General features: G+C 33.9%; 1 protein-coding gene across 4 annotated transcripts; it reads right to left on the reverse strand.

The window, feature by feature from the left end:
• Positions 1-1,114: 1,114 nt before the first annotated feature.
• Positions 1,115-24,328, reverse strand: LOC119085870 (homeotic protein spalt-major-like). Of its 4 annotated transcripts, XM_037196378.1 has the most exons (7): positions 24,137-24,328; positions 23,599-23,975; positions 6,024-7,637; positions 5,823-5,959; positions 2,199-2,520; positions 1,771-2,126; positions 1,115-1,706 (listed from the first exon to the last, which is right to left on the reverse strand). In XM_037196378.1, the coding sequence occupies exons 2-7, from the start codon at positions 23,753-23,755 to the stop codon at positions 1,560-1,562; spliced, it is 2,733 nt and encodes a 910-aa protein (XP_037052273.1). In that variant the 5' UTR covers positions 23,756-23,975; positions 24,137-24,328; the 3' UTR covers positions 1,115-1,559. The 4 variants fall into 4 exon arrangements, with proteins under 4 accessions (XP_037052273.1, XP_037052274.1, XP_037052272.1 ...); XM_037196379.1 differs by having other exon boundaries at positions 5,823-5,902; positions 23,599-24,328; XM_037196377.1 differs by having other exon boundaries at positions 23,599-24,328.
• Between the last annotated feature and the right edge of the window lie 198 nt (positions 24,329-24,526).

Genomic DNA, 24,526 nt, shown 5'->3' on the forward strand with positions numbered 1-24,526 from the left:
GCACGGTAAAAAACACATTTTTTTATGACTTTTGTTAATGTCTTAATGTCACCACACATCGTAGAAAATCCAAGTTGGTGTCAAAATGCAGGTATTTTAGCCGAATAAAGAATGTCAGTTAAAAAATAATTTTACTAAGAAGCTCACATTTTCAGTTTGTCACGCCACGGCAGAGTAAAATAAACCAGGCAGGAGCGGTTCATTTTTGAAACGTCAAACATAGGTCCCTTATACACTGTATGAAAATATGAACACTGACATAAATTGAAAATTGCAAAATTACTCACGAGATATACAGGGCTACTAGATTGTTGAGGTCCCTAGTCAAATCAGCGCTACTGCCTGGTTAACTTTACTCTGTCGTGGTCAGGCACAGGTTTACGAAAATTTAAAACCTTCATTTTGACAATAATTTAGGTTTTCTACTTCTACGCTGTGGTGATGGCTGAGATATACACACTAAATCTTCTAGTGCTCAACCACAAAAATTTTTCACCTTTCAATATTTGACTCAAACATACCTAATATGTTACATAGGCTATGTACGGTCCGATGGCCACGATAAAGCCCTTGGACTCTGGGTATCGTGATCTCAAAATTATTCGCGACCCGATGGGGGTCGATAAAGCTCTGGGACTAGATATGTTGATTCAACATTGTTGAATCTATTACTTCTTTTATTCCAAATGTTTTCAACATATCCAAACAAAATCTTTTACTTCTTTAGTTTTAAAACCTACGATTTTCAATATGAAGGTCCACATTTAGCTAGACCACATCGCTTATTTCGGTCGTCACTGGTCACTGTCGACAATAACAGATGAAATATGTCATATAAAATGAAATCTGGATCTAACGACCTAATCCTTTAAAACATAGCCTAAAAAATGTCAAAGGCAAAGAAGAACTTATATGGGCAACTAAAAATTGGTGTTATCGTAGAGTTTGGCTCTTCCAAAAAAGAGTCTTTATAATTGCTAAGTTATGAACAAACGACGAAACGTACACTTACTTTCGCTGTACACTAACGTACACTTACTTTCGCCTTCACAGGAATATTGTTTGAGATGCGATGATCTGCGACTCCCAGTGTAAAAAATACAAGAACAGCCTCTCAATTATTCACTTTTTATTTTTGAATATCCAATTTATTCTACACTTTTTCGTTAAATGTCTAACGTACAAAGTACAACATAGATATGTGATTTGTTTTTTTTTTGTGTGTGTTAAGCATTTCATACTGTATTTTAGATACTACCATTTTACCAAAAAACATTGTTTTTTCAATTACATGAACCAATAAACTACGTCACTCGATTCAAGTTTAAAATTCTTTCTTTGCGATTCAGTTTTACAAAATACTTTCATCTTTCCTCAACTGGAGCATCAAACTACTTAACTAAGCGACTAAGGAACGAAAATTGTGCACACATCATAAAACTTACCTAAATTCGGTTTATTACTGGAATTACTGATTAACAGACAGGCAAGAGGTTTGTGAAATCAATTATATTCTTCAAACATCATTCGGCTGTCTAGCAAGTGCTTCGAACTAGAATTTATTGGTGATCATGTTCTAGGCGCCTCATTCGCGTATCAGCGTGACGGAATGGCATACAATTCAATGGAAATTCAACGGGAAATGGTCCCATTTGCCTTGTTACACGATTAACACCATGCGTCCACGTATGAATGCTCATGTGTACCTGATACAAATTTTCATAAAAATGAAATCAAACGAATTCACTGACGGATTACGTGACTGCGTACCTTTAGATTACCCTTCGTCGTGAATGCCTTTTGGCATACGTTGCAAACAAACGGTCGCGAGCCGGTATGTGTGCGCAAGTGAATGTGTAGAGCCGAACTTGAACTAAAATTTTTGTGACAAACGCGGCACAAATGTTTGGAATTTGTTGATTGTGAGCTTTCATTGGATGGTTTGTTGTTAGATGCAGAAGTAATGGCAGTCGATTCTTCCAAATAAGATGTTCTATTGGACTGGATAGACGGTGAATGTAGCGGAAATGAAGTAGGAGAATTATTGTCTGATGACGTCTTGGAATGAAATAGGGAACTTGGAATGGTTTCATATAACGGAATCGTTGGTTTTAATTGCGTAGCACCTGCAAATCTTAATTATGTAAAATCTTTCATATTGCCGAGGCATACACACATGCTGAAAGACCAAACCTTACTTGGACAATTTTGCAAACGATTTGACTCTTCGTCACGTTCGTACGTACTCTGCCTGCGCTTCGAATAGTCCTCAGCCTGACGATCCGACAGCGAATCTCTGTCATTGTCATTGACGTCGTCACCATCACTAACGTATGATGATTTTGAATTGTAATGGTCGGTGTCGTTGGAACCCCGGTTGGGTACATTGTCACAATAGGAATTTGGCGACGCAAATGAATTTCCACTGTCAGAAGATGGGGGTGACGATGGTGCAGATTTATCGTAAATGTTGGATGAGTCGCGAATTTTGTGGGTCAGCATGTGCTGTTTCATGTTACCCTGTGGAAGGTGATGGAAAGAATAAGGCAATCAGAATTTAAGACGATTTTAAGACGTTAACAGTTAAGGGCCGTATCTAGGTAATGGCGCTCACGCTGACATTTTGTCACATCAACCAGATTTATTATCAAAGACTATCAGAAAGAATTATAGTACATTACTTACCAATGAGGCAAATGATGGAAATGGTACTTCTTGTGTGAAATTTACCGATCGAGGCTTAGCCGAGGTCTTTACACACAAAAAGTACCATTTCCATCAGTTATCCCATTGCCAAGTAAGGTACTTCAATCAAAAACTTGAGGTAAAGTTTTGTATCAGTCCAGTAAAGTTAACTTTACCTCACGTTTTTGAATAAAATACTTAGCAAAGGGGTAAATAATGGAAATGGTACTTCTTGTGTGTAAAGACTTCGGCTACGCCTCGATCGGTAAATTTCACACAAGGAGTACCATTTCCATCATTTGCCCCATTTTTAAGTAAAGAAAGTACTATTGTTCAACTGTAACATGGAATTTATAAATTTATTACTCGCTGCGCTCGCGTATGAATTTATCACATATTTATGTGGTAATTCAATTTTCGGGCGCGCGCCCATCCGGAAGAGTGCTCTAGATAGGACCGACATTGGTGGTCGGTAAGATAATTATTATTAAATCATTAATTTCAGAGACATGGTCGAGTGAAATTAATTTTAATTGTTCGGAGTACAAAGCTTACTAGTCCCTTGTGAAGCGACACCAAAATATTACGTGCTAAGACAATTGTGTTCAATTAAACGACAGATTTTGATTGCGCGAATAACAATGTGGTTAGTTCAAAGCAACACATGTCAATTAAATTTATGTCAAATCCCGTAGAAAAATAATTAAAATTTTCTGAGAAAGACAATTATTATGCCGCCCGAAATAACAATCAGTTTGTCGACAGAAACCACGAGATTTAATAATAAAACATAAACGAAATAATTCATAAACGGTTCGCAAAAGTAAAACGTCTGGTGAGAAAGTGCACACATTATTGTACAATTATATATTCGATACACAAAATAATGCAAAATTGCATTTATAAATATGGTGTAGAGGCGAGTATTAAGCAAAGACAACACGGTTTCGTACACTTTATAGGATGATAATAATTCGATGCCATGGCATATAGTCAAAGTATTATTACGTATACTAATACTTTGCGCTGTATTAATGTTGCAGACAATGTTTGGCGAACGGCCAAAACATTTGTCATGTTTCTATGGTGCGTTAAAACTTTATAGTTAAAATATTGTCTCTTTTTCTTTGGAACGTTTGTGGTATTATTAAGTCCCATTTCGCTATTTAATCATAATGGTTACTAAAACAAAACTATGTATATAAAAGTCTTTATAAATGCCCCGTTCGCTTGGTATGTACATATCATAATTTTTTCGCTGTTACACGTCGGATTTTAATTGTTTTATTAGTGTTTATATGTAGGACATTTTCGAAATGAACACCAGTTTTACACGATAAATATGTTATATGCATACCAATTATCATAAGTGCAAGGTTCTAATATATTTTACTGTGCGGTCGATGTAGTTTTCACGCTGCACTGTTGATGTACCACAATAAAACTATATTGACATACGCAGACGGAAAATCTATATAAAATGACTAGACTTAATTGTAAGACGGAACGGGATCACATTTTAATTTATTGTTGATGTTCGTTGAGTTCATTTTTAGAAAATGCAAAATTAGTACCATTGTTGTCTCGTTCGCTATTTTTCTTCTATATTTTAGGTTATTATGAGTAATGCATCAACTAATTTTAATGTTTTATCTTAGACATTATGTTTCACCCGATAACAGATCAATAACTCTACAAAAAATGACATGGAAAGTGTGTATGGTAACTCAGCCAGTTATATCGTCGCCCTAGAAAGGTAAAGATTGTGAGTTCGGCTCCCACCTGTACGCCAATTTTTCATTTCAAATTACACGTTTACAAGCACTATCACATCAGTACACTTATATAGCCAGGCCTCTCACACCTCCTTATTTCCTTATTTTTCCTTATTTTTATAAAAACCTCCTTATTTCTCCTTATTTTATTAGAAAATCCTTATTTTCCTTATTTTTCGCAAATTTCATCGACGGAAATCAAAATTAAGAAAAAAAATCGATGCGCGGCAATAATGACAATTTTTATTATTTAACACAAAGAACTCTAATAAAAAGGTGGTGTCGTAGCTCATGATCATTCCAACAAGACTGGTTTAACATTATATTTTTGTGGTTCCACGCCACCTCTCGGCTCGAGTAGAACTATTTGATTTAACATATAAATCATCTAATCCAGCAAGTTTTTAAACTTGAGAGTGGGGTAAAGTAAGAATTCATGCCGAAAGTACGTCTTAAATTTAAAAAATTTTGTCGCATCGAAAACTAATTGAAAACTGCCACCCTACATAAACGATAGGTACGTCAAAATAAACAGTGATACGCTTTATTTTGAATTTTGAAGCGCACTTACAGTGATAATTAGTAAAGCTAAGATTTGCTGAGAATCTAATTGAGTTCCAAACAAAAAAAAAATTATATTTTTTATCGATGGAGAACCTAATTATAAGACACTTTGTCTCGTATTAATGCCGAAAAAAGTTAAAACTTTTTTTACAAATCATTTTGAAAGTCACTGAAAACACTAAAATTCGAATCGAAATACAAAAATGTTTGATGGCATACTGTATTTCTATTCGAATTTTCGTGTTTTAAGTGACTTTCAAAGTGATTTATAAAAAAAGTTTTAACTTTTTTCGGCATATAATACGAGACAAAGTGTCTTATAATTAGGTTCTCCATCGATAAAAAAAATATATTTTTTTTTTGTTTGGAACCTAATTCAAGCCTTAAACGCTCTCAAAATATTCAAATTTGCATCGTGCGTGATAAAAGTGAATTTTACGATACATCTATACAAAAACGATACGTCAAAATAAACAATAATGCGTTTTATTTTAAAGCTGAGGCGGACCTCCGATGTTAATTGCTGTATCTTAGAATAATTTCGATTTTTATAGAAAAATTTCTCCTCATTTTTCCTTAATTTCAACTAACAATTTCCTTATTTCTCCTTATTTTTGTGCTAAAACCTCATTAATTCCTTAATAAGGAGTCCAAATTTAGAGTGAGAGGCCTGTATATAGCGAAACGTAAAACATATGACATCTGCTCTACTATTATGCCGGATGGAGTGATCATTTGATGATTGGGCAAAACTAACTCACAAAAGATGCAAACTGCGTTAAAATCAACTTGGCTTACCTTTGTTGAAAATCCCCTTCTGCATATGCGACACTTGTACGGACGTTCCTTGGTATGACTGCGATAATGGATCTCAAGGGCTGAATGACAAGCGAATGTTTTGTAGCAAATATTACAGGTTGTATTACCCCTAATACCTTTTTATAAAATGTTTGCCAATAGTTTGGGAAATACAAAATTTCTTGTTCAGTTCAAAATTACCTGGATATCCGAGATGATTGAACATAGCACCGGTTGACATTGGATGTAGGCCCCGATTGAGAAAATGACTTGTCGGATCTATATCATGCGGATAGTATGGGTAATTCACATACGAATCGTTCGGTGCATTATTGTTTCCATTTTTAATGCCTGTACTCGCCATTCTCGTCTTATGGGCTGCATCGCTCAAGTCCAATTGGTCACCGTCTGAATCAGTTTCATCAATTTTCGAGTTGGAAAAACCCATTCGATAGTTGCGTTCGCTTCTAATTTTGTTCTTTCTCGTGTCCTTCTCATCAACTTTCGGCTTATTGCTCAAGTCCATCAAATCAGTTTGATCGATTGGATGGATCTTCGTTTCAGTAACTTGCCAGGATGTAGACGTTGAGGTGCGTTTTCTACGATTGTGTTTGGAAAAATGTCCTTCCATGTTTTCAATGAAACTTTGCAATTTGTTCGTTTCCGACTGGCTCGGTCTGTTGTGGCACAATGCTTCCGGTTCAATTTTCTTTTCCTGAGGATTGGTCTTAGTGGAGTATGGCACATTTTCAGTCGTAGCGTCACTTCGCAATGTCATTGACTTAGACGGTGGGTATGGTCGGTCTGACACATTTTCACCAAATTCTCGATGAGACGCGGCGCGTCCAAAGTCTATTATACGATTCGGTGAACGAAATCGATCCATCATCTCCAATTGGAAAGCATCGATCTGGGTATGGCGCTGATAATGAACTTTGAGATTTCCTTTCGTTGTGAAGCTGCTGCTGCACATGTTGCATCTAAATGGACGTTCACCGGTATGAGATCTGATGTGGATCTGTAAAGCTGAATCCGATCCAAAAATTTTATCACAATAACGGCATTGATGCTTCGAAAATGGATCGTGTCGCCCATCCCCATCGAAATTTTTCATTTTCCGTAGGGCCATTTCATCGATCATATTTCCGGATAGAATTCCTCTCGAAGCCGAATCGAGAACTTCTTGTGTGCTCTTTTGCAGCATTTCCAGAGTATTCGGTTCCATTACCGGAACGGAATGATTGTGATCGATAATGATGTTCGAGTCCATAGCATTGACTACGACTTTGTTCGTTTCGCTTTTGGGTGAGCATAAATTCTGAAACTGTAGCGTTGAAATTTTCGAATTATCTGAAAGTGTTTCAGGAATGCTTGGTTGATCCTTCAATTCTTGGGAGAAATCTGCCTTGTCCTTTGTCGTTGACACACTTCGATCGTCTAGTTTTGACTGTAGCTCTTGTATTAACTGAATTTGCCGAATTTGTTGGCTTTGCAAACTGAACAGAGATGTTTGCAAATTGGCAAGATTTTTGAGTGACGTCTCATCAGCACCATTCGCCAGAGCCGAGGCGGCAAATTGAGCCACCGCCACTTTAGTATTTTCCAAAACCTCCAGTGTAACGTGACTCGGTGTGAACACCATTGGATTTTCCAACGAATTGGCAGTCTCATTTTGCACCGGTGAAACATGCAAATTTTCAAATGGAATGTCCGACACATAGTTCGATGACTGTGGCTCTGGATAGTTGGCACAGAATAATTCATTTGTTTCCGGTATAAGAACATCGTCTTCCGAACATGACGGCGGACTGTTGTCTGAAATGAATCGAAACGAATTTTCTGTTGTTTGAATTTTGTTGATTACATTTTTCAACGAAAAATAAAATTAATAATTCAATATCCGAATAACGAATGGATGTAATAAACACCACCTCCACCCATCAGCGTGCCACCCCATCTTTTCATTAGACATTCATTTCCAGTCGTGTTATTTTAACGAAGAATACCAGAGTTCTCTCTAATCATTATATTATTACAACAATACCATCAGCCAGCGACTTGAACAACAGAGAAAAATAAAATATTCAACAACAGAATATTTATTTTCATCGGTTTGCTGTCGACTAAAATCGATAACGTCCCATTAGTACGACTAATCGCATTTAATCGGATAATACCTACATAGCACAGCGCACCAAACAAAATAACAAAAAGGTAAGAGAGAGCGTACTTGTAAGTTGTAACTCGTATAATAATAATGTGGATGTTTATATGTTGGAAGTTCCAACGTTGGTGAATTGGATTGGATACATTATTACAACGAGAATATGTTTGCATTAAATTCGTTTATTGTTATTGTTATCATTTGTATTGTTTTTACCAGTCAGGTAATGAAGATATTTTTCTCCTCGTGAATATTTATATAGAAAATTTATTTTTGTAATTTGTACATCAATTCTTTTGTAGATCATCAAAGCAAAGTGCCTTTTTTCGCAACGAAAATATTTATATATTAATTTCATTGTAATAGTGTAACGGCTAGTTGAGAGAATGAAATCTTCGTTTTTTTACTAATTGAGTGGTCGGTGGAATGAAAGACAATGTCAGCCTGTAATCTTGTACATAATTTTTGGAGGAAGAAGACACGATTAGATGTGGTTCTTTTCACATTCATCTTATTGCATTTAATCTGTTCAACGAAAAAAACTAAGAGTTCGACTATTCTTACACATTTTAATCAAATGAAGTAATAGATCCTACTGTGTCACTACAGTATAGTTGAATCAAATGAACTAGTAGATTCGATAATAAATTAATACAAGTGCTGCAGACGGTTAATATAGAGTCGAAACTAAAACAACAGACATGTAGTTTCTATATTTAAATGTAAGCTGTGTACTACGCGTACGTCATAATTGTCAAAGAATGGACTGTATATTTTTGTAACAGCTGAGCGTTTGATTGGAGTCTGGTAAAAGAATTCGATACCAACTTTTAACACTCTTGAAGCCGCAAGCATATCGCCATACAAACGATAAAATCTGTTACTTCCTTTTTTTAAATTATCGCTTAGTGTCCGATTAAAAATCTTTTACTTCAATTGTTTTAAACATTATTCCAATATATAAGACAACATTCATCGGGTGTTTTTAATTGACGTTGATGTCCATAACAGATGATTAATCGTTGTGATCATGCACTTATATTTCAGTCATTACGATGTCTTAGAATTGAGTAGAGAGAGATATGCAGGAACCAAAAAAAAATTATTTGGGAAATGTCCTTTTGTGACGGGTAGTGCATAACTCTGTGATTGAGAACCGCTAAAGAATTGTTTTTAAAATCATTTCCCATTTTGTTCACATGCAAGCTCATTCGTCATGTAAACTGTATTCATAAGCAAAAAAGCGAACAAAAAAAATTGAATAAAACAAACAGATAAAGCTTGTAACAAATTCGCCATTTAACAAAGGGAGAACGAGAAAGAAAAAAAAACATTTTTCAGATAAAGAAAATTATCATGCAATCGTGATTAAAGTTCCTTCACAATCGTATCATAAAATGCATGCAAAATAATACATTTATACCAGAAGAGTTTCGCTTGGAAGTAAAAAGTACTTATTTACCATATTACGATCATTTATTTAAAACAATAATCTATGATAAAACTTTTGTGCCATCTCCTCCCCTTTCTCGTTTTCATATTATAATGCATATGAATGGTTGTTTCGTACACCGAAGCGGTATTAAAACGTAAAAGTGTAAGCACTAAAAACCCTACATATAAGGTGGGTTAAAAGTGGATAGACACACACACACATTTTGAATTCATACATAACCAAAAAAGCAATATATTTATAACTTGACGTTATCCACATAAACGACTTATAAAATAAGGAGATATAGCTTATTGCTTGCGAACGTTATAACTTGTAAAATGTTGAATTTGCATAAAGAAGCTTCCACCCTCTCGGTTCATTTGAATTTATAATATGTTTATGCTTTCGGTATAATGCCTCCAGTCGTATAATATTAATGCTACCAACAGGAAAATGTATAGCACTCATATAGCACTCGAATAATGTATGTAATATGAGGTGTATTTTATACGCGATTTTCGTTTATATGAAATGAAATTTCGGTAACGCTGTTGGTATATGATTACCGCGAAGTTTACGCTGAGATTATGTATATCTGAGCTCTATATCTACCTCGATGGATTTTCCAAAAATAATAGAAATATTTCTGTTTATGTTCCAAGAAATTTATTACATTTTAACTTCAACAGCAACGGTACATGTATACACTAAACTTTGTTGGATTTTCGCAATATAATCCGTACACGAAGACAAAAACTGGAAAATTATGATTTCGATGCGCAAGCACATTCTACGTTTATATACTATTGGTTGGGCGCCTAGCAGAGAAAACTATTTATTCGTGTTATGCTTCACAATATCATACACAACAACCGCAATGAAATAAAATGATGCTGCAAGGCTCCGCCTGTAACTTTTAATATTCATAAAATTTGAATGCAGATTTTCTCGTGAAGCGTCGGGTATGTATGTATATCCATTCGGATACAATGGGTAACAACATTTTCATTTTTTTTCTTTAAATAAATGCATATGGACCTCATGCAGACAATACTACAAGTTTTTTTTTTGAAACCCAATATTTGTTTTATAAGTTTAATTGAGTTTTATTTAATTACTTCAAGTTCAGGCGCATTCAAAGCCATCAATCTCCCTCACTTATTTTTCAGAAAACCAATAGCTCCTTGATTAAGAAGTATGGAAACTGTTTCTGGAAAATTCGGTTACCTAGTTCCTACAGTTTGTTCACCTAAAAAACATCATTTTAGAGATCACAGTTGTAAATGTCATCGATGGTCACAGTCAATTAAGTGATTCTTAGTTTATGATGTTTTGGCGCGAAATTTGAATTCGCATTTTCAAATTCCGCGCCGAAATATCATAAACTACAAACACCTATTCGCACATTATAATACTTTTGCTATTCGCACATTAACCTCTTGACTAGACATCCATTTTAGCGTTCCAAATTATTTATTTATCGAAAAAGTAAATTAAAAATTTTCTGAATATTTAAGTTTTGGCCAGCAATAGTTCCAGCAAATTTGAGGGATTCTAGCAAGACAAATAACTTTAATCATCTGTCATCAACAACAACGACAAAAGAAGCAATTGACTCTGTTTGCTAAATAAAGAAATACGCTGAGCAATGAGGGATGTGACCTACCCCTAACTAAAGGTGTTATTATAAAGCTCATGAAAAGTAGTTGCTTTCGCACTAATTTATTTTACCGGAAACGGAAACACATTTAAAGCAAAACGTTTCCGCTAAAACGTAATTTTTAAGATTACCGCCGTCATTTTATTTCTACTGGGTCATCTCTTCTGCAACTCACGTCCCACCAAACGACAATATTGTTGGCTGTTTACATGATTGGTCATAATTTTTTTTTCATAATTTTGGTTGCTTCGACGAATATTTTAAGTCAACCGATAAGTGAACTGTTAAAAACAACAAAAGAAGCACATTTCCTCACAAAATCTGAATTCACACCGAAATCACCGAAATTATTACATTTTCACAACAAACACCAAATTTTTGTGTTGGAGATTTGACGTTTGAAAAACTATAATCATGTTCCGATGAACGACTTTTACGATGATTTTCTTCGTTAAACCATCTTTGACTAAGTTCAAGGTGGATGTGATTTGGGTGTGAAATTAAGTGGGAAGTGCTATTTTCATAGATTTTCTTTTTGTAAAATCTTTTAAATGAGACAATATTTTGAGGTTGCCCGATGTACGAGTTTCTTATTTTTCGTATTTCTATTGATATTTGACAAGAAATCGCGAATAAAATCGATAAGTCCCTCCCTTATTCCGAAAACTCAATTTAATTGACTCTGTTTCGTTATCTTTTAAATAGCAAATGCACGATAAAACTACTGAAGTAAAAGATTTCTTTAATCAAACACGGAGAAATAGTTTCAATACTTCTCCTGTCGAAATGTTTGTCGTGTCTTTCTAACTTCATCATGATGAACTTGATGTGATTGGCGCATTTTAATAGTTTTAGGTAGGAGCTAAATGGTTTGAGAGTACAATGTTACTTATGTAACAGTATAAAGTTCGAATTACTGACTCTAGTTCTTTCAAGCAGAAACTCTATTTGCTTCAACAAACACTTTGTATCAATTCTCGTTTTTACACTAGCTATGTTTCGATGACGTTCGCTTCCACGAAATGTAACAGAAAAATAAAACAAATTCATCCATAGCCAAACGCTTTAATGTTGAGATGAGGAAAAAAGTCAGTGTATTTTCGTTGAAAAGATTATTTTTAAAGAGAACATTGAGAGAAAGATAATCTTTTAATAATCTTAATAAACCAAAATCAAACAATAAAATTAATAATATAAACAACTGAAGATTTTTATATTTTAATGATGCATTTATAAGAAAAACAAAAACGTGGGGAACAGAGTTTATGAGATATAAAATCATAAAAACCATATCATAAAATTTAGAGAATACACATACACGAAAGGTGGCGCCATGCACGATCAACAAAAATATTTATTATTAAATTCAAAAATATAAAAAGAATTTTTCTCTTCAAAAAAAACTTTTTTCTTCAGGCTCATAATTGGAGTTTTATGATTGATTTCTCATAACAAATTTATTATTTGATATTTGTGTGCATGGGAAAAGGTGTGTAGCTGTACAAAAAATGTGTATGCTTGAAGATTCAACTCAATGCATAAGGAACGGATATAAAATTTGTTGGAAGTAACCAGAAATATTGTTGAATCTGTTACTTCAAATGTTTTGCTAGCATTTTTAGATCCAAGATCAACGAAATAAAATTTGTCTCTGGAAATGTTTGAAAAGAGGATAAATGCGACACGGTCAGCCACTGTACGGTGGACCATATGACAAGGCGAGTCGATTGTCTACTGAACTGTCATCAAGGTGTGTACATCTCCTATCAAAAAAGTATTTTCTTTGAAACATCATCACTAAAGAGTGTGACTTCTGCAATTGTGTTCATCATGTGTGTTGCATTCTTTGGACTCTCACGCATTAACTACGCCCGAATAAGGACCACATAAATTTGATAGAAGAGCAACTTCGTACTGATTTTTAAAAGTCGAGTTTGGGAACCATCTTTCTTTCGCGAGTCTGCGCTAATCCATTTACTTCCCGTTAAAAGCTTTCAGATTACTGGGGGACCCAAAATCCTGAGCAACAACACTTTTTGTACGCATGTGGACCACCTTCTATTGATCAGCGTTCGATTTATTCGTCAGTATCGAAACCGAATGTACAATTTCCCAAGGGAATTACCGATCACCAAAAATATTGAAATTCCGTTAAAATTGGATTATCATTTGTTATTGACAACTATGCGAGCAATAAGTGATGAAAGCTCTAGGATTGTATTATAAAGTAGAATGTATATTAAAACTATTGAAGTAAAAGATTTTGATGAAAAAATTCACAAACACTTTATACAAAAATGAAGTAGCAGATTCAGTAATATTCACCACACCGATGGAGAAGTATGGAAAGAATGAGTAATTAGTGAACATTAGTAAACATCACATAGAAGAATTGTGTTTTCTTATTGCAAAGAACTTATTCTGTTTTGATGATTTAAGTTCAATCTCATATTTCGCTTCAACTTTGTGTTTGTTAATGATAGGCATATTACATTGTAACTAGTTTCGCAACCGTAACATGTTCATGTATTACAGTATGTTGTCTGGCATTCTAAAATCCCTGCTTAGTCTTACATCATACATCATACAAGTATAACAAATGCATCCAAAATACATACATATGTGTAAGCTATACGACCCACCTCATTCAGATGATTAATTGCTTTCTGTCAGTTCAAGTATTAACGTCTCATTTACGTCGTTTAAATTTCTCTTTAGTCGTAACATGTTTATTTTCACACCGAATATTATATACACATTTTATAAAATATCATTTTCCATATCTCTGCGCTTAACTAAACACTGATGACTACTGGTGGAAATGTTATGTCACACAATTTTAATTCAACCGATTTTTGACAAATGTCATATGCCGTTGAATGATGTGTGGAAAGGTTAAATGTGAGTGCATATTACCAGATGTGTGTTTTGGTAATTAGTCTCTTGAGTTTTTTTTTCGACTTCCGAAAGTTTTAGTTTTTTTTAGGATGAATTAACTATTGAGGAAGGTTTTGTGGCGTAATTGTTTTTGGGGATATACGTAATACGTACACTTCTTGATATACATTTTAAGTAGAATTTTTTTTTTAAATCTTCGTCACCCGTAGCGAACACACTAGTGAGATATTGGTTTTGGATGTTTTAAGGCACTAGTGCTATGTGAAATGAGAAAATCGTTTCGTCAGTGTTTATCACATACGTTGTATAATCAAATTTACTTGACCTGGATATAAACGAAAAGAACGCCTTCGAAAAACACTGAAAATTTTAAATTGTTTAATAAAATTCGAAGGAATTGATTGTTTTTTTTCTATCACATATAAGCCAGCACTTTCCTCAATAAAATCTTTTTACTTGTCGGGATTCTTGCTAAACAGTATATCCTTCTTATATGAATGAGCTTAGCTGAAAAAAGCACTTGAGAAAGGAGGACAAAAAGCTGTGGACAACATCTCTTATTTAATTCGGAAACAATCCCCACCCCAGCCACATCGGTAACATGCTTTGTGCATGTTGTCTAAATAGTGCGGGCGAATGAACTCCGCATATTTATTTAAAATTCTAATTAAATTTAGCTATACATTTTCCACATACATATATCCAACATTTAAAGGCATCAGGGTGGAATGATTATAATGAAAATCTAATAATAATACATGTTCATCAAGCATATAGACTTAGACAATAAACGGTTATATCAAAAGTCATAGAATTTAATATACATAAAGTAAGGCTTCGTTCTTATGGGTAAAAATTTTATACACTAGAAAAGTATAAGTATCATTGATAGCGATGCATAATGTGTGTACATACATTTCATGGCGATATCGATATAATTAAAATTCGTTTTTGTAAGTTTTCTGTCGGAAAACTGGTGGCATATCGAATTAACAATGTGGACAGTTCAAGAGGCAAATGATCGTTAACCTTTTGTTTCTATCGTTCCGAGTTATTGATATGGAATTTACTAAGCCGAACGTTCACTTCGATGTCGTTAAGGGGTCGAATGTAAATTTTTATTTACAAAATTCTAATGTAGTCAGAATCGGTTTTATACTTGAATATTTTGCTTCTAGAAAATCATCTGATGAAGATGATACAACACTCTTTCAAAATGGTCATCTGTTATCAGCAACAACGATTAAAATAAGCAATGAGTTCTTCTGGCTAGTGTTGTCTTAGTATAATTTTAGTCAATGTTCAAACATATGAAGTAAAAGATTTCAAATCAAACAATAAAAAGTGGTCTAAAAAACGGAAGTAGTAGATTTTACATTGGGCGAACATTCAAAAGGGTGCATTTCATGTTTTAAGAACAACTTTGAACGTCCTCAGCATGTCAAATCCATTATATAACTTTTGATAAACAATCGTTTTCGGGTGTTTGTTGACCTCAGCTTCTCCACGGATCCACAAAGTTCAACTCCACTTTGAGTCTTTGCGTCATATCAAATAAAATTAATATTTCAACTTTCGTTGGTAGTAAACCAGAATACATTAGATGCTGCTAACTACCTGATTACTTCGAAAACAACTGCGTGATACTAGAAAAGTTTGTTCGAAATCACACGAGTGAGTTTGTTTTTACTCTATTCACAAACTCTCTTTTCTCACCGCTTAAGAAGGTAGAAAATAAGTCTTTTACTATCGCAACTGTGGTAAAAAAGGTACTTCTGCAAAGCATAACAAATAAATTTTATATTAAACCATATTAAAGAGGCCATCACTAATTGGATACGTTCCTTCAAGACATAAAATTGTGTTTTAAAGACGTTTTGACATTCGACATATGCAAAATAAATATATTCATTAGGTTTACTGTATGTATATTACAAACACACAAATAACAATGATATTTGAATTGAGTTTTTTTTTGTGAAACAAAAAAAAAATTTTGATTTGCAATTCTGATTAAAATTTGTGTGTTTTGTATGTATCGTCAAGAAAACTTGCTGTTGGGTCCCAGTAAAAAAACTTCAATTCTGTATCCTCAAAATTAAATTTCGTTAAAATTAATTAAAAATAAAACTTCACCAATTGATACGTGGAATTTATAACAATTTTTGAAAAATCTAAAATAAAAATTCCCATCCATCACCCCCATACACAACATAACATAAAACATTCATTTTATAGTTATTGCACCCTCTTGACTTGATTCCATTTATTTTATTATTGTAAATGAAAGTATTGATTTTAACTCATCCTAAATTACTGGTCATAAATATATCTGACCATCGGTTAGTTTGCTATCTATTCGTATATTATATCGTCTAAACTGTATAGTATATACGGACATGTAGTAGCCCCGGCTATCGCCGATAGTCCACATATGTATAAATGGTCGTTTTTTTCTCTATCTGTGGAAACGAGCAAAATTTATATTAGAAAAGGATATGGGAAATCGAAAATGCCCCATATATGCACACAGACTATTTTCGAAACGAAAATTTATTAGAAATAGTTTTTATTTTAATGGCGTTTCTGTATGCTTTGAAAATTTATATTTGATGAAATAAATTGTATAATAGAATTATCAATAAAGATATTAAACATCCTATCTCTGCGGGTGTTTTTGACATAAATGGTCGTGTGTTCCGTTTGTCTGTATAATATTAATAGTTTGGATGTGTATAATGTGTGGAACATCCTAATATGATATTGAATGCATGGATGAATTATATAGATTAGTTGGAAGCGCAGCTGTTTGAATTGGTGATGACAGCGCACTATGAGTTTTTAGGAATTTAATTTTGAAAAATTTGAAATTCGTTCGCTGTTCTTCAACACTACAACGAATTGTTTGAGTCGCAGAAAAAAATTTAAAAAAATTGTCCGTCGCTTAGACAAATGATGATAACAAGATTGTATTTCATCTTCACCGTCCAAATACACCACACCTAAAGAACGAATCCAAATATGATTTGATTCGAATTTGAGTTTGTGAGTTGACGTTTTCCCAATTTACGTGCGACCCGGTTTTCTTCAGTCACACGATTATAGACATTAGAATGACTTGAACAGATGGTAGATATGGCATCCGCAAATCTACTACTTCTCTTTATCAATGCATAAGATCAACAAAATATGTTTGCCTCTCCAGTTGTACTAGTGTTAACTACTATTATTAATACAAAATCTTTTACTTCAATCGATTTAACATTGATTTTTATATAGAGAGTATTCTTGGTCGGATGTAACAGTTTGTTTTGTCATCGATGTAAATAACAGATGCCATAGATATTACATGATTTGCAGCTCATCTGCCTGCGTATATATCCCTTCCTCGAGATTCACGTGATTGTAAACCAACCGAATTTCGAGTATATGCACGTCAGTACGACATAAATGTTTTTACTTACGAGACGCTCGAATTATTGTCCACACGTAAATGTCACTAGTTTACTGTACAGTCAAATTGAACTCATTTTACGCGATTCTTTACAGTAAATTATTAATTCTGCAAGGGTTGTTAATGGAAACTTGTCATCTCGGACCGAAATACCCATTAACAACACAAGCAAACACAAACACAACCTCTTTGAAAAAAAAACGTTCAGAAATTTGTTTCGACTGAATAAAGCGAATGTAATTGAAATCCTAAAGCATTTGTGTACGAAAAACGAACAATCGAATAATATTGATTTCAGTGCTATCGTTACCTATACAATATCGTTGTGTATATTCAAGTAAAACGTCTATAACTACCAGTTGTGTGTGTGGAAAACGAAAACCGATTTTTTGGTTGATTCTCAAGGTTTTCGCAAAGGTTGAAAATCTTAACGGAGAATTTATGGCTAATGATTTACTACAGAAACGTCTAGTCTCGGTCTGGCTGCTTTTCAAGACGAAAAACAATTATTTTCTATACTGAAACATGCAAAATCCATTAAAACCTGGTAGTTTACATCCTTTAACAAACCGCCAGTTTAATACCAATGCAACTAATGAATCTCCTACTTCTTTCAATCCAACTAATTTCAAGATATGAATTAAAAATCTTCTACTTCATTAGTTTTAACAAACGTGATACTATAAAATAAGGCATATCCCAGAGCTCACCCTTATTCTTGGTTTGCTCTGTCGTTAACATATGATTTAAAAATGAGAATACGACATTTCAAAATTGGAAAGTACCCTTCATTGTAAATGTAAACGCCAGAAAGCAAAAGTTTGATTCCAGATTTAAACTTGACGAATGACTTACTATTTTAGCTCGGTCTTAGCAAAGGTAGCACAGAAGAAAAAGTTTTCTTCAAACTAGATTCTTCGAGTAGAGTACGAAGGGTCATATTAGATGTTTTGGAACTGGCATCACCTATTCCTCTTTTGAGGTTTTTATGGTAGGCTGTTTTTCAAGAGAATCCCTCTTACAGCTATGTTGATGATGGAAATAAGAAAATGATTACAATGTAAGCTTAAAACAAATGAATATGAATAAAATCGCGTGATGAAAGTGCTATTAACTCAGATATAATTTATTCATGTCGACACAAAAACCACGAAGAATAAATAGTTTCCATTTATGAATGTTATGATGATGGGCAAGTGCGAGGCGGCAAAAAAAACAATTTTGCTCCTATAGACATAAAATTTATGATGATACATAAATATGTATAACGTTCTATCATTTTCACACCTCTAAACAAGCTTTTTGTTCAATTAAATATTATTTAGCGCATTCCGAAATGAATTATTATACCCAGCATTACCTCTGAAACGCGCAAAGCGTGTGTATTGTTACCCGGATGAGTTATTAAAAATGTATGGGGTTTTTTTTATATTTTCAATTTCATAATAATATATCATTGTGTTAAATTATGTGTGTGCTAAAAATGTGGGATGAGGAATGCCATGGGAATTAATTAATTAAATGAAAAAAAAATTATTATTGTACGTTCCATTGCTATATGCGGCTATCAAACCGTAATAGAAGATGATAATTTATTGACTGCTACAATTCTGCGATCACGACAATGAAAGTAGAAACTGTCGTTCGATAAAAAAGGTGAAAACTTTATGAAAAAAGGAAGCTGAGAAGACACTAACAGAAATGTTGACTGAAAATTGTATGTTCGAGTGGGATGAATTTTGATCATTTTTGAGATTTTGTTGATGGTAAAGATTCGAAATAAGCAACAACTGGCATTGTATTTCATTCCACATTTAAGGAAATTCCAATGCCCTAGAAATCGAAAACACCTCCTTTGAATAACAGTCGCTTCTAACCAAAAATAAATAAAAACATTGTGCGATCGGAATGGTCTGGGGATCATTCATAAATTACGTAACGTTTTTTTCAGTGCTGACATCCAATTTAAATCTTAAATAACTCGAGCAACACGCACTCTGCAATTTTACAGCTATGTTCTAACCACATCATCCATTTGTAGGGGTATATTGAGGGGAGGAACATAATTTTAACAAACGTTAAGTAATTTATGAATGATCCTACGAGAACACAATTCGTGCAAAATGAAAAACTGTTTTGCATTTCCCTAAGACTAGTTATACACAGACAGAAGAATTAGATGTATTGGGACCAACGGAATGCCAAAGTCGACATAACAAACAAATATTGTACAATTTAATGGATTAGTCATCTGTAGCCGACAACGACGATAAAAATGAATGATGTGCTCTAGCAAGTGTCTTTTTACATAGAAAAATGTATGTTAAAACAAGCGAAATAAAAGATTTTTTTGTATCAAGTACGAGATGTTACTTTCATCAATTGAAGTAATAGATTTCAATCTAGCCTAGATTTGTATCTGTCTCGTGGAAATACTGACAAAAAAGGGTTGATAATCTTACCTGTTGCAGGTAACTTTGTCTCCAGTTAACCTACAACAGCTGTCACAGCTGTATAGCTCTCCATACAAAAAATGTAGCTGTAGCAGAATTGCACTGAAGTTTCGACAACATGAGCATTGATGACTTACTGAAGAAACGGTGAGTTCTTGATGAAACAACTATTAGTCGATGTTTCTTCATTAACCCACTATTTATTCAGAAAGTCGTCGATACCTACGTCGTGGAAACATCAGTGCAATTGTAGCAGATAATATAAATTACCTGGAGACAAAGCTACCTGCAACAGGTAAGATTTTCAACTCTTTTTTGTCAGTGCGGGATGGCTTAGTGGTTATATACAAGCCTTCTCGTGTGTCAGACAATTCCTTATGGAATTTTTCTATCGATCATTCATATCGCATTGGTAACTTCATAAAGTTCACTCAAACTTCATAATTTGGGTAGTTGTAGTGTGTTTGGTAGACACTGCATGACTTCTATGACGTGATACGATGAATTTGGGTTCATATAACGAAACTACATTTAGGCGAGATATCAATTGAGCGCCTAGATTTCTTTAAAAAGTATTTACGTAAGCCGAGGCGTGGTTCAATAATCACGTTAAGCAGTTAGTTGGCGTAAACTTGCTAGACTCGTTAACGACTAAAATCGATAACCTCATTCCATTTGTAGGACAGACATTGTCTAAGACGAATTTAAGCAAATCTAAACATTTCATCTGTACAATAATGAGCAAAATTATCTTCATTAAGCCAATATATATGCAACAACATAACTCTTCGAAAGTTATGGCTGTTTACACAGCAAAAGCAAAATGAAGTAACATAAAAGAATAATTTTTTAATTTTGTTTTTTAAAACAAAATATTTACTAATAGTTCGGCACCAAAATTATCATAATTTCATTTTAAAATCTAAATATTTACGAAAGACTCAATTAAATCGACATTATAATTTTCTTAATAAAATAAAAAATAATTTCGGAAAAAGTGTATTTACACTTGGCTACATTACACACAATCGTCTCGCATATATCTCCTCTCCCAGCACACAAGAGAATCTATATATTTTGAAAAGAATTCACGCATCTACCACCGTCTACTGGAAAAATTTTTTTTTCCTTTTTTTTAATTACATTACTAAAAATGATACGCATGCATACCATGCATACAATTAACTATTACATGTGCGGATAACTTTAAAATCTAATTGAGCTAAGTTGATATCGTACCTCAAAACAATACATAAGCATCGCACCAATAGTCTAGGAAAAAAAATCGATAAACACAGGAAAATGAAATATATCACAGGTCGTGAGCGACCAGTGGCAAGTGACCCATGGGGACTGGTCGAGACTTTGGTAATATTGTTAACCATTCATAAATAACATTCATTATAAGAAGGAAAGGTCATTCAAGAGTGACATGTCATCAGAAAATATAGGACGTAATGGATCGAGAACGTAGAAAAGTCCTAATGTAACGTTTGTCAATATAATGGGACGCTTTACCATTAAATCTAAAATTAGAAATTTAAGAAAAATCAATTAAACAAAATCGACCCAACATTCCTGGCCTAATACATATTCTCCTAATGGTACTTTATTAAAGAAAAATACAAATTTTTCTTATTCTTTCTTTGTTTATAAAAACATAACTTTCCTGTAACCGCTTTTATATTTATATTAAATATAAATCGAAAGAAATAGCAGCAATTTTGTTTTTATCAGATTGAAAGTAACATAAGTCAATAAGTGTAAGTAGTGTGGCTTGCCCGGCAAGTTGGATGATATTGTGCAGATTTTAAGATTGTGAAATTTGTTTCTTTATTGTCCTTCTGTTTGGTTTTATTGTGGCGCCGTTAAACATATCTAAATTTTTCTATTTAATATTGTATAATTGGTGTGCAGAGCCGAGAAATGTTAATTGATGAGCGTAATTTAAAAAAGAAAAAAAGAAAAACGAAACTGAGGTGTTAATTTTAACGATTTTCATTCGCTTTTATCGATAATGCATTCCATAGAGAATCAAAATAGAGCACATGTTTTACACTCAATAAAATATTTTTGGTTTGATGTCAACTAGATTTGCATAATAAAAAACGACGCCCGACTACAGTGGAAGAAAATAAAGAAGTCTTATTTCTAACGATTACAATCCAAGTAATGTAATATCCGCATTAATCATACACACGTCAATGAGAATCGGATTGTAATTGCAACTTCCTATTTTTCTCCACCTGTAACTATGGGATCATTCAAAAAAGACATACCGAGTTTTTTCGGAATTTCCAGGATCAAACCCTCCCATATCCGCGTTTTTCCTGTAACTTATAACATAACAGTCACACTTTTACCGACCCCCTCCATCTTCAAAAATCTGACATCTTTTTTGAAAGTATAATTTTCGTCTGTTATCGTCAACGACGACAAAGAAAACGATGAGCTCTGAGTAAAATAGCAAAATGTATGTTGAAGCAAATGAAGTAATAGATTTCGTGTGAAATGCTAGGCTAACGAATTTAATTTTTTTTATTGTGATAAGATTCTCCTTTGCAAAACACCAACGGATTATCTGTAAGAATTCAACAACAAAAAACGCCAACAAATGAATCAACTTGATTGATAACACTAGAAACTTCCCTAAAGCCTACTGTTTCGTCCTGCTACTTTCAATGATCTCACAGTTCACCTCTAGAATTGCAAAAAGATTTATAGAGTGAAACAAACTGTTCCGGGGCAAACAACAGGAATTCGAAGCCTTTCGGAAGCAGCTAATCATCTGTTCTTGATTCCAGCGACAAAATTACACGATGAAGTTACAGTTAATGTGGTCTTATGTAATAAAAAGTACGACTAAACAAATGAAGTAAGAGATTTTCAATCAAACACTAAACTGTACTATAAACAGCTGAAGTAACAGATTTCATGATTATACCGCAATACGCTTACCGTTTCTAAAATGTTAACAAGTAAAGAAACAATGATCAGACCACATGGTAAGAACAATTAAGACAGATTTAACTAATAATGTTTACGACAGAAGAGCAATCTGAAGGTCAACATCATAACTATATTTGCTCAATACGGCACGGCAGAGTAAAGTAAACCAGACAAGAGCAGTCGATTTGATGAGGGACCTCAATTCAAAAGTAGGCCTTTGATTTTGTAACGGGATTTACGTCCCTCCTTTGAATGTATTTTCGTCCTCTGCTCCTGCCTGGTTTACTTTACGCTGTCGTGCTCTAGGTAGTCTACCTCTATGCTTAATACTGGCATGTCAAAACATGGTGTCGAATTTGTAGATGGGATCTGAAAGTTTGTACAGCTTCCAGCAAAAAGCTTGTAAACCGATTCTACAATCTTGACAAAGTCTTTTTTGGTTGATTCATCTAAATAGCGCAACGTTTTCTTGATGGACATTTTTGTTACAACCGCCAACAAGAATCGACTAAACTTTTAAAACTCTGTAAATTTACTGAAAATTAAAGTTTTATCTTCATCGGGCCTCACCCTACTCAAACTGTTAACGTTGTTGAGAAAATTAAAATTTTATTGTAAAAAAAACGGCAATTCATCTTGCAAGATTCATCATGCTAACGGCGATTTTCAATATGAAGTGTATGCCATACACTCACAACACACAAAACAACGGGCATTAGCACTATTTCCAATTTCATAAATTCAAATTCAATCCAAAACTTACCAATTTCTCGTGAAAGTTTTTCATCGTCTCGAATGTCAAGAAAATTCGCCTCAACCAACGTAGACCTCGTTTCATTTAATATCGTCTGGCTGGCAGACCCATAACCGTTTTCATTTTCATTAACCCGTATTGGACGAGCTTGCTTTCGGCGAGACATACCGTCAAGTAAAGCTCTCTGTGTTAAATTCGTAAGCACACCACAACTATTCTAACATTTTATATCACAAAAGTTTGTCGACAAATTCATCATCACGAATCACTGATGCGACAGTAATCTTTTCATGTTTTATCACACAAAATTGTTTTCGCAAGGAACTGGAAAACTTATCACATTATCAACACTATTTTCCATATGTGCCCGATGTGGAGAAAATCACCTTTTATGCAGAAGTCAGGTGGATTGGTAAATTTGAAGCAATGAAACGGTTTCGTTTTGTGTAAATAAACATCGAATTTAAGAGGTGTACTGGTTAGAATTTACGATTGTTCGGATACAACAATAACAAAAAAAAATCGTATCAAAGCTTCGCGACATTACCAAGAAAACGTTGTTGTATAAGACAAGCGAACATATCACAAAACGACATAAAAAAGCATACAAGAACGATAACTCCGAGAAAAAAACACACCGTCTCGGGAAATTGTTTTTGGCAACCGAGAGCGCAGTTCACGCGACCACTGAAGTAAAATTTTAGCAAAGCCGGTATATTTCGTATGACGTGTATGCTGGTTTCTCTGTAAAAAGTTCTTTACGACGATGATGCTCACGAAAAAGCGCACATACACACCGACATCGAATTGGATTTTTGTACGTGTGGTGCGACCGAAAACGGGTCTTGTATGTATTCCAAATGGGGAGTCTAAGAAAATTCACAAAAATACTCGAGTGTGTAAAATGGGGAGCTAATATTCTGTCTGTGTGTAGGTG

This window comes from Bradysia coprophila, chromosome IV, assembly GCF_014529535.1.
Source record: "Bradysia coprophila strain Holo2 chromosome IV, BU_Bcop_v1, whole genome shotgun sequence".
NCBI classification, from domain to species: Eukaryota; Metazoa; Arthropoda; class Insecta; order Diptera; family Sciaridae; genus Bradysia; species Bradysia coprophila.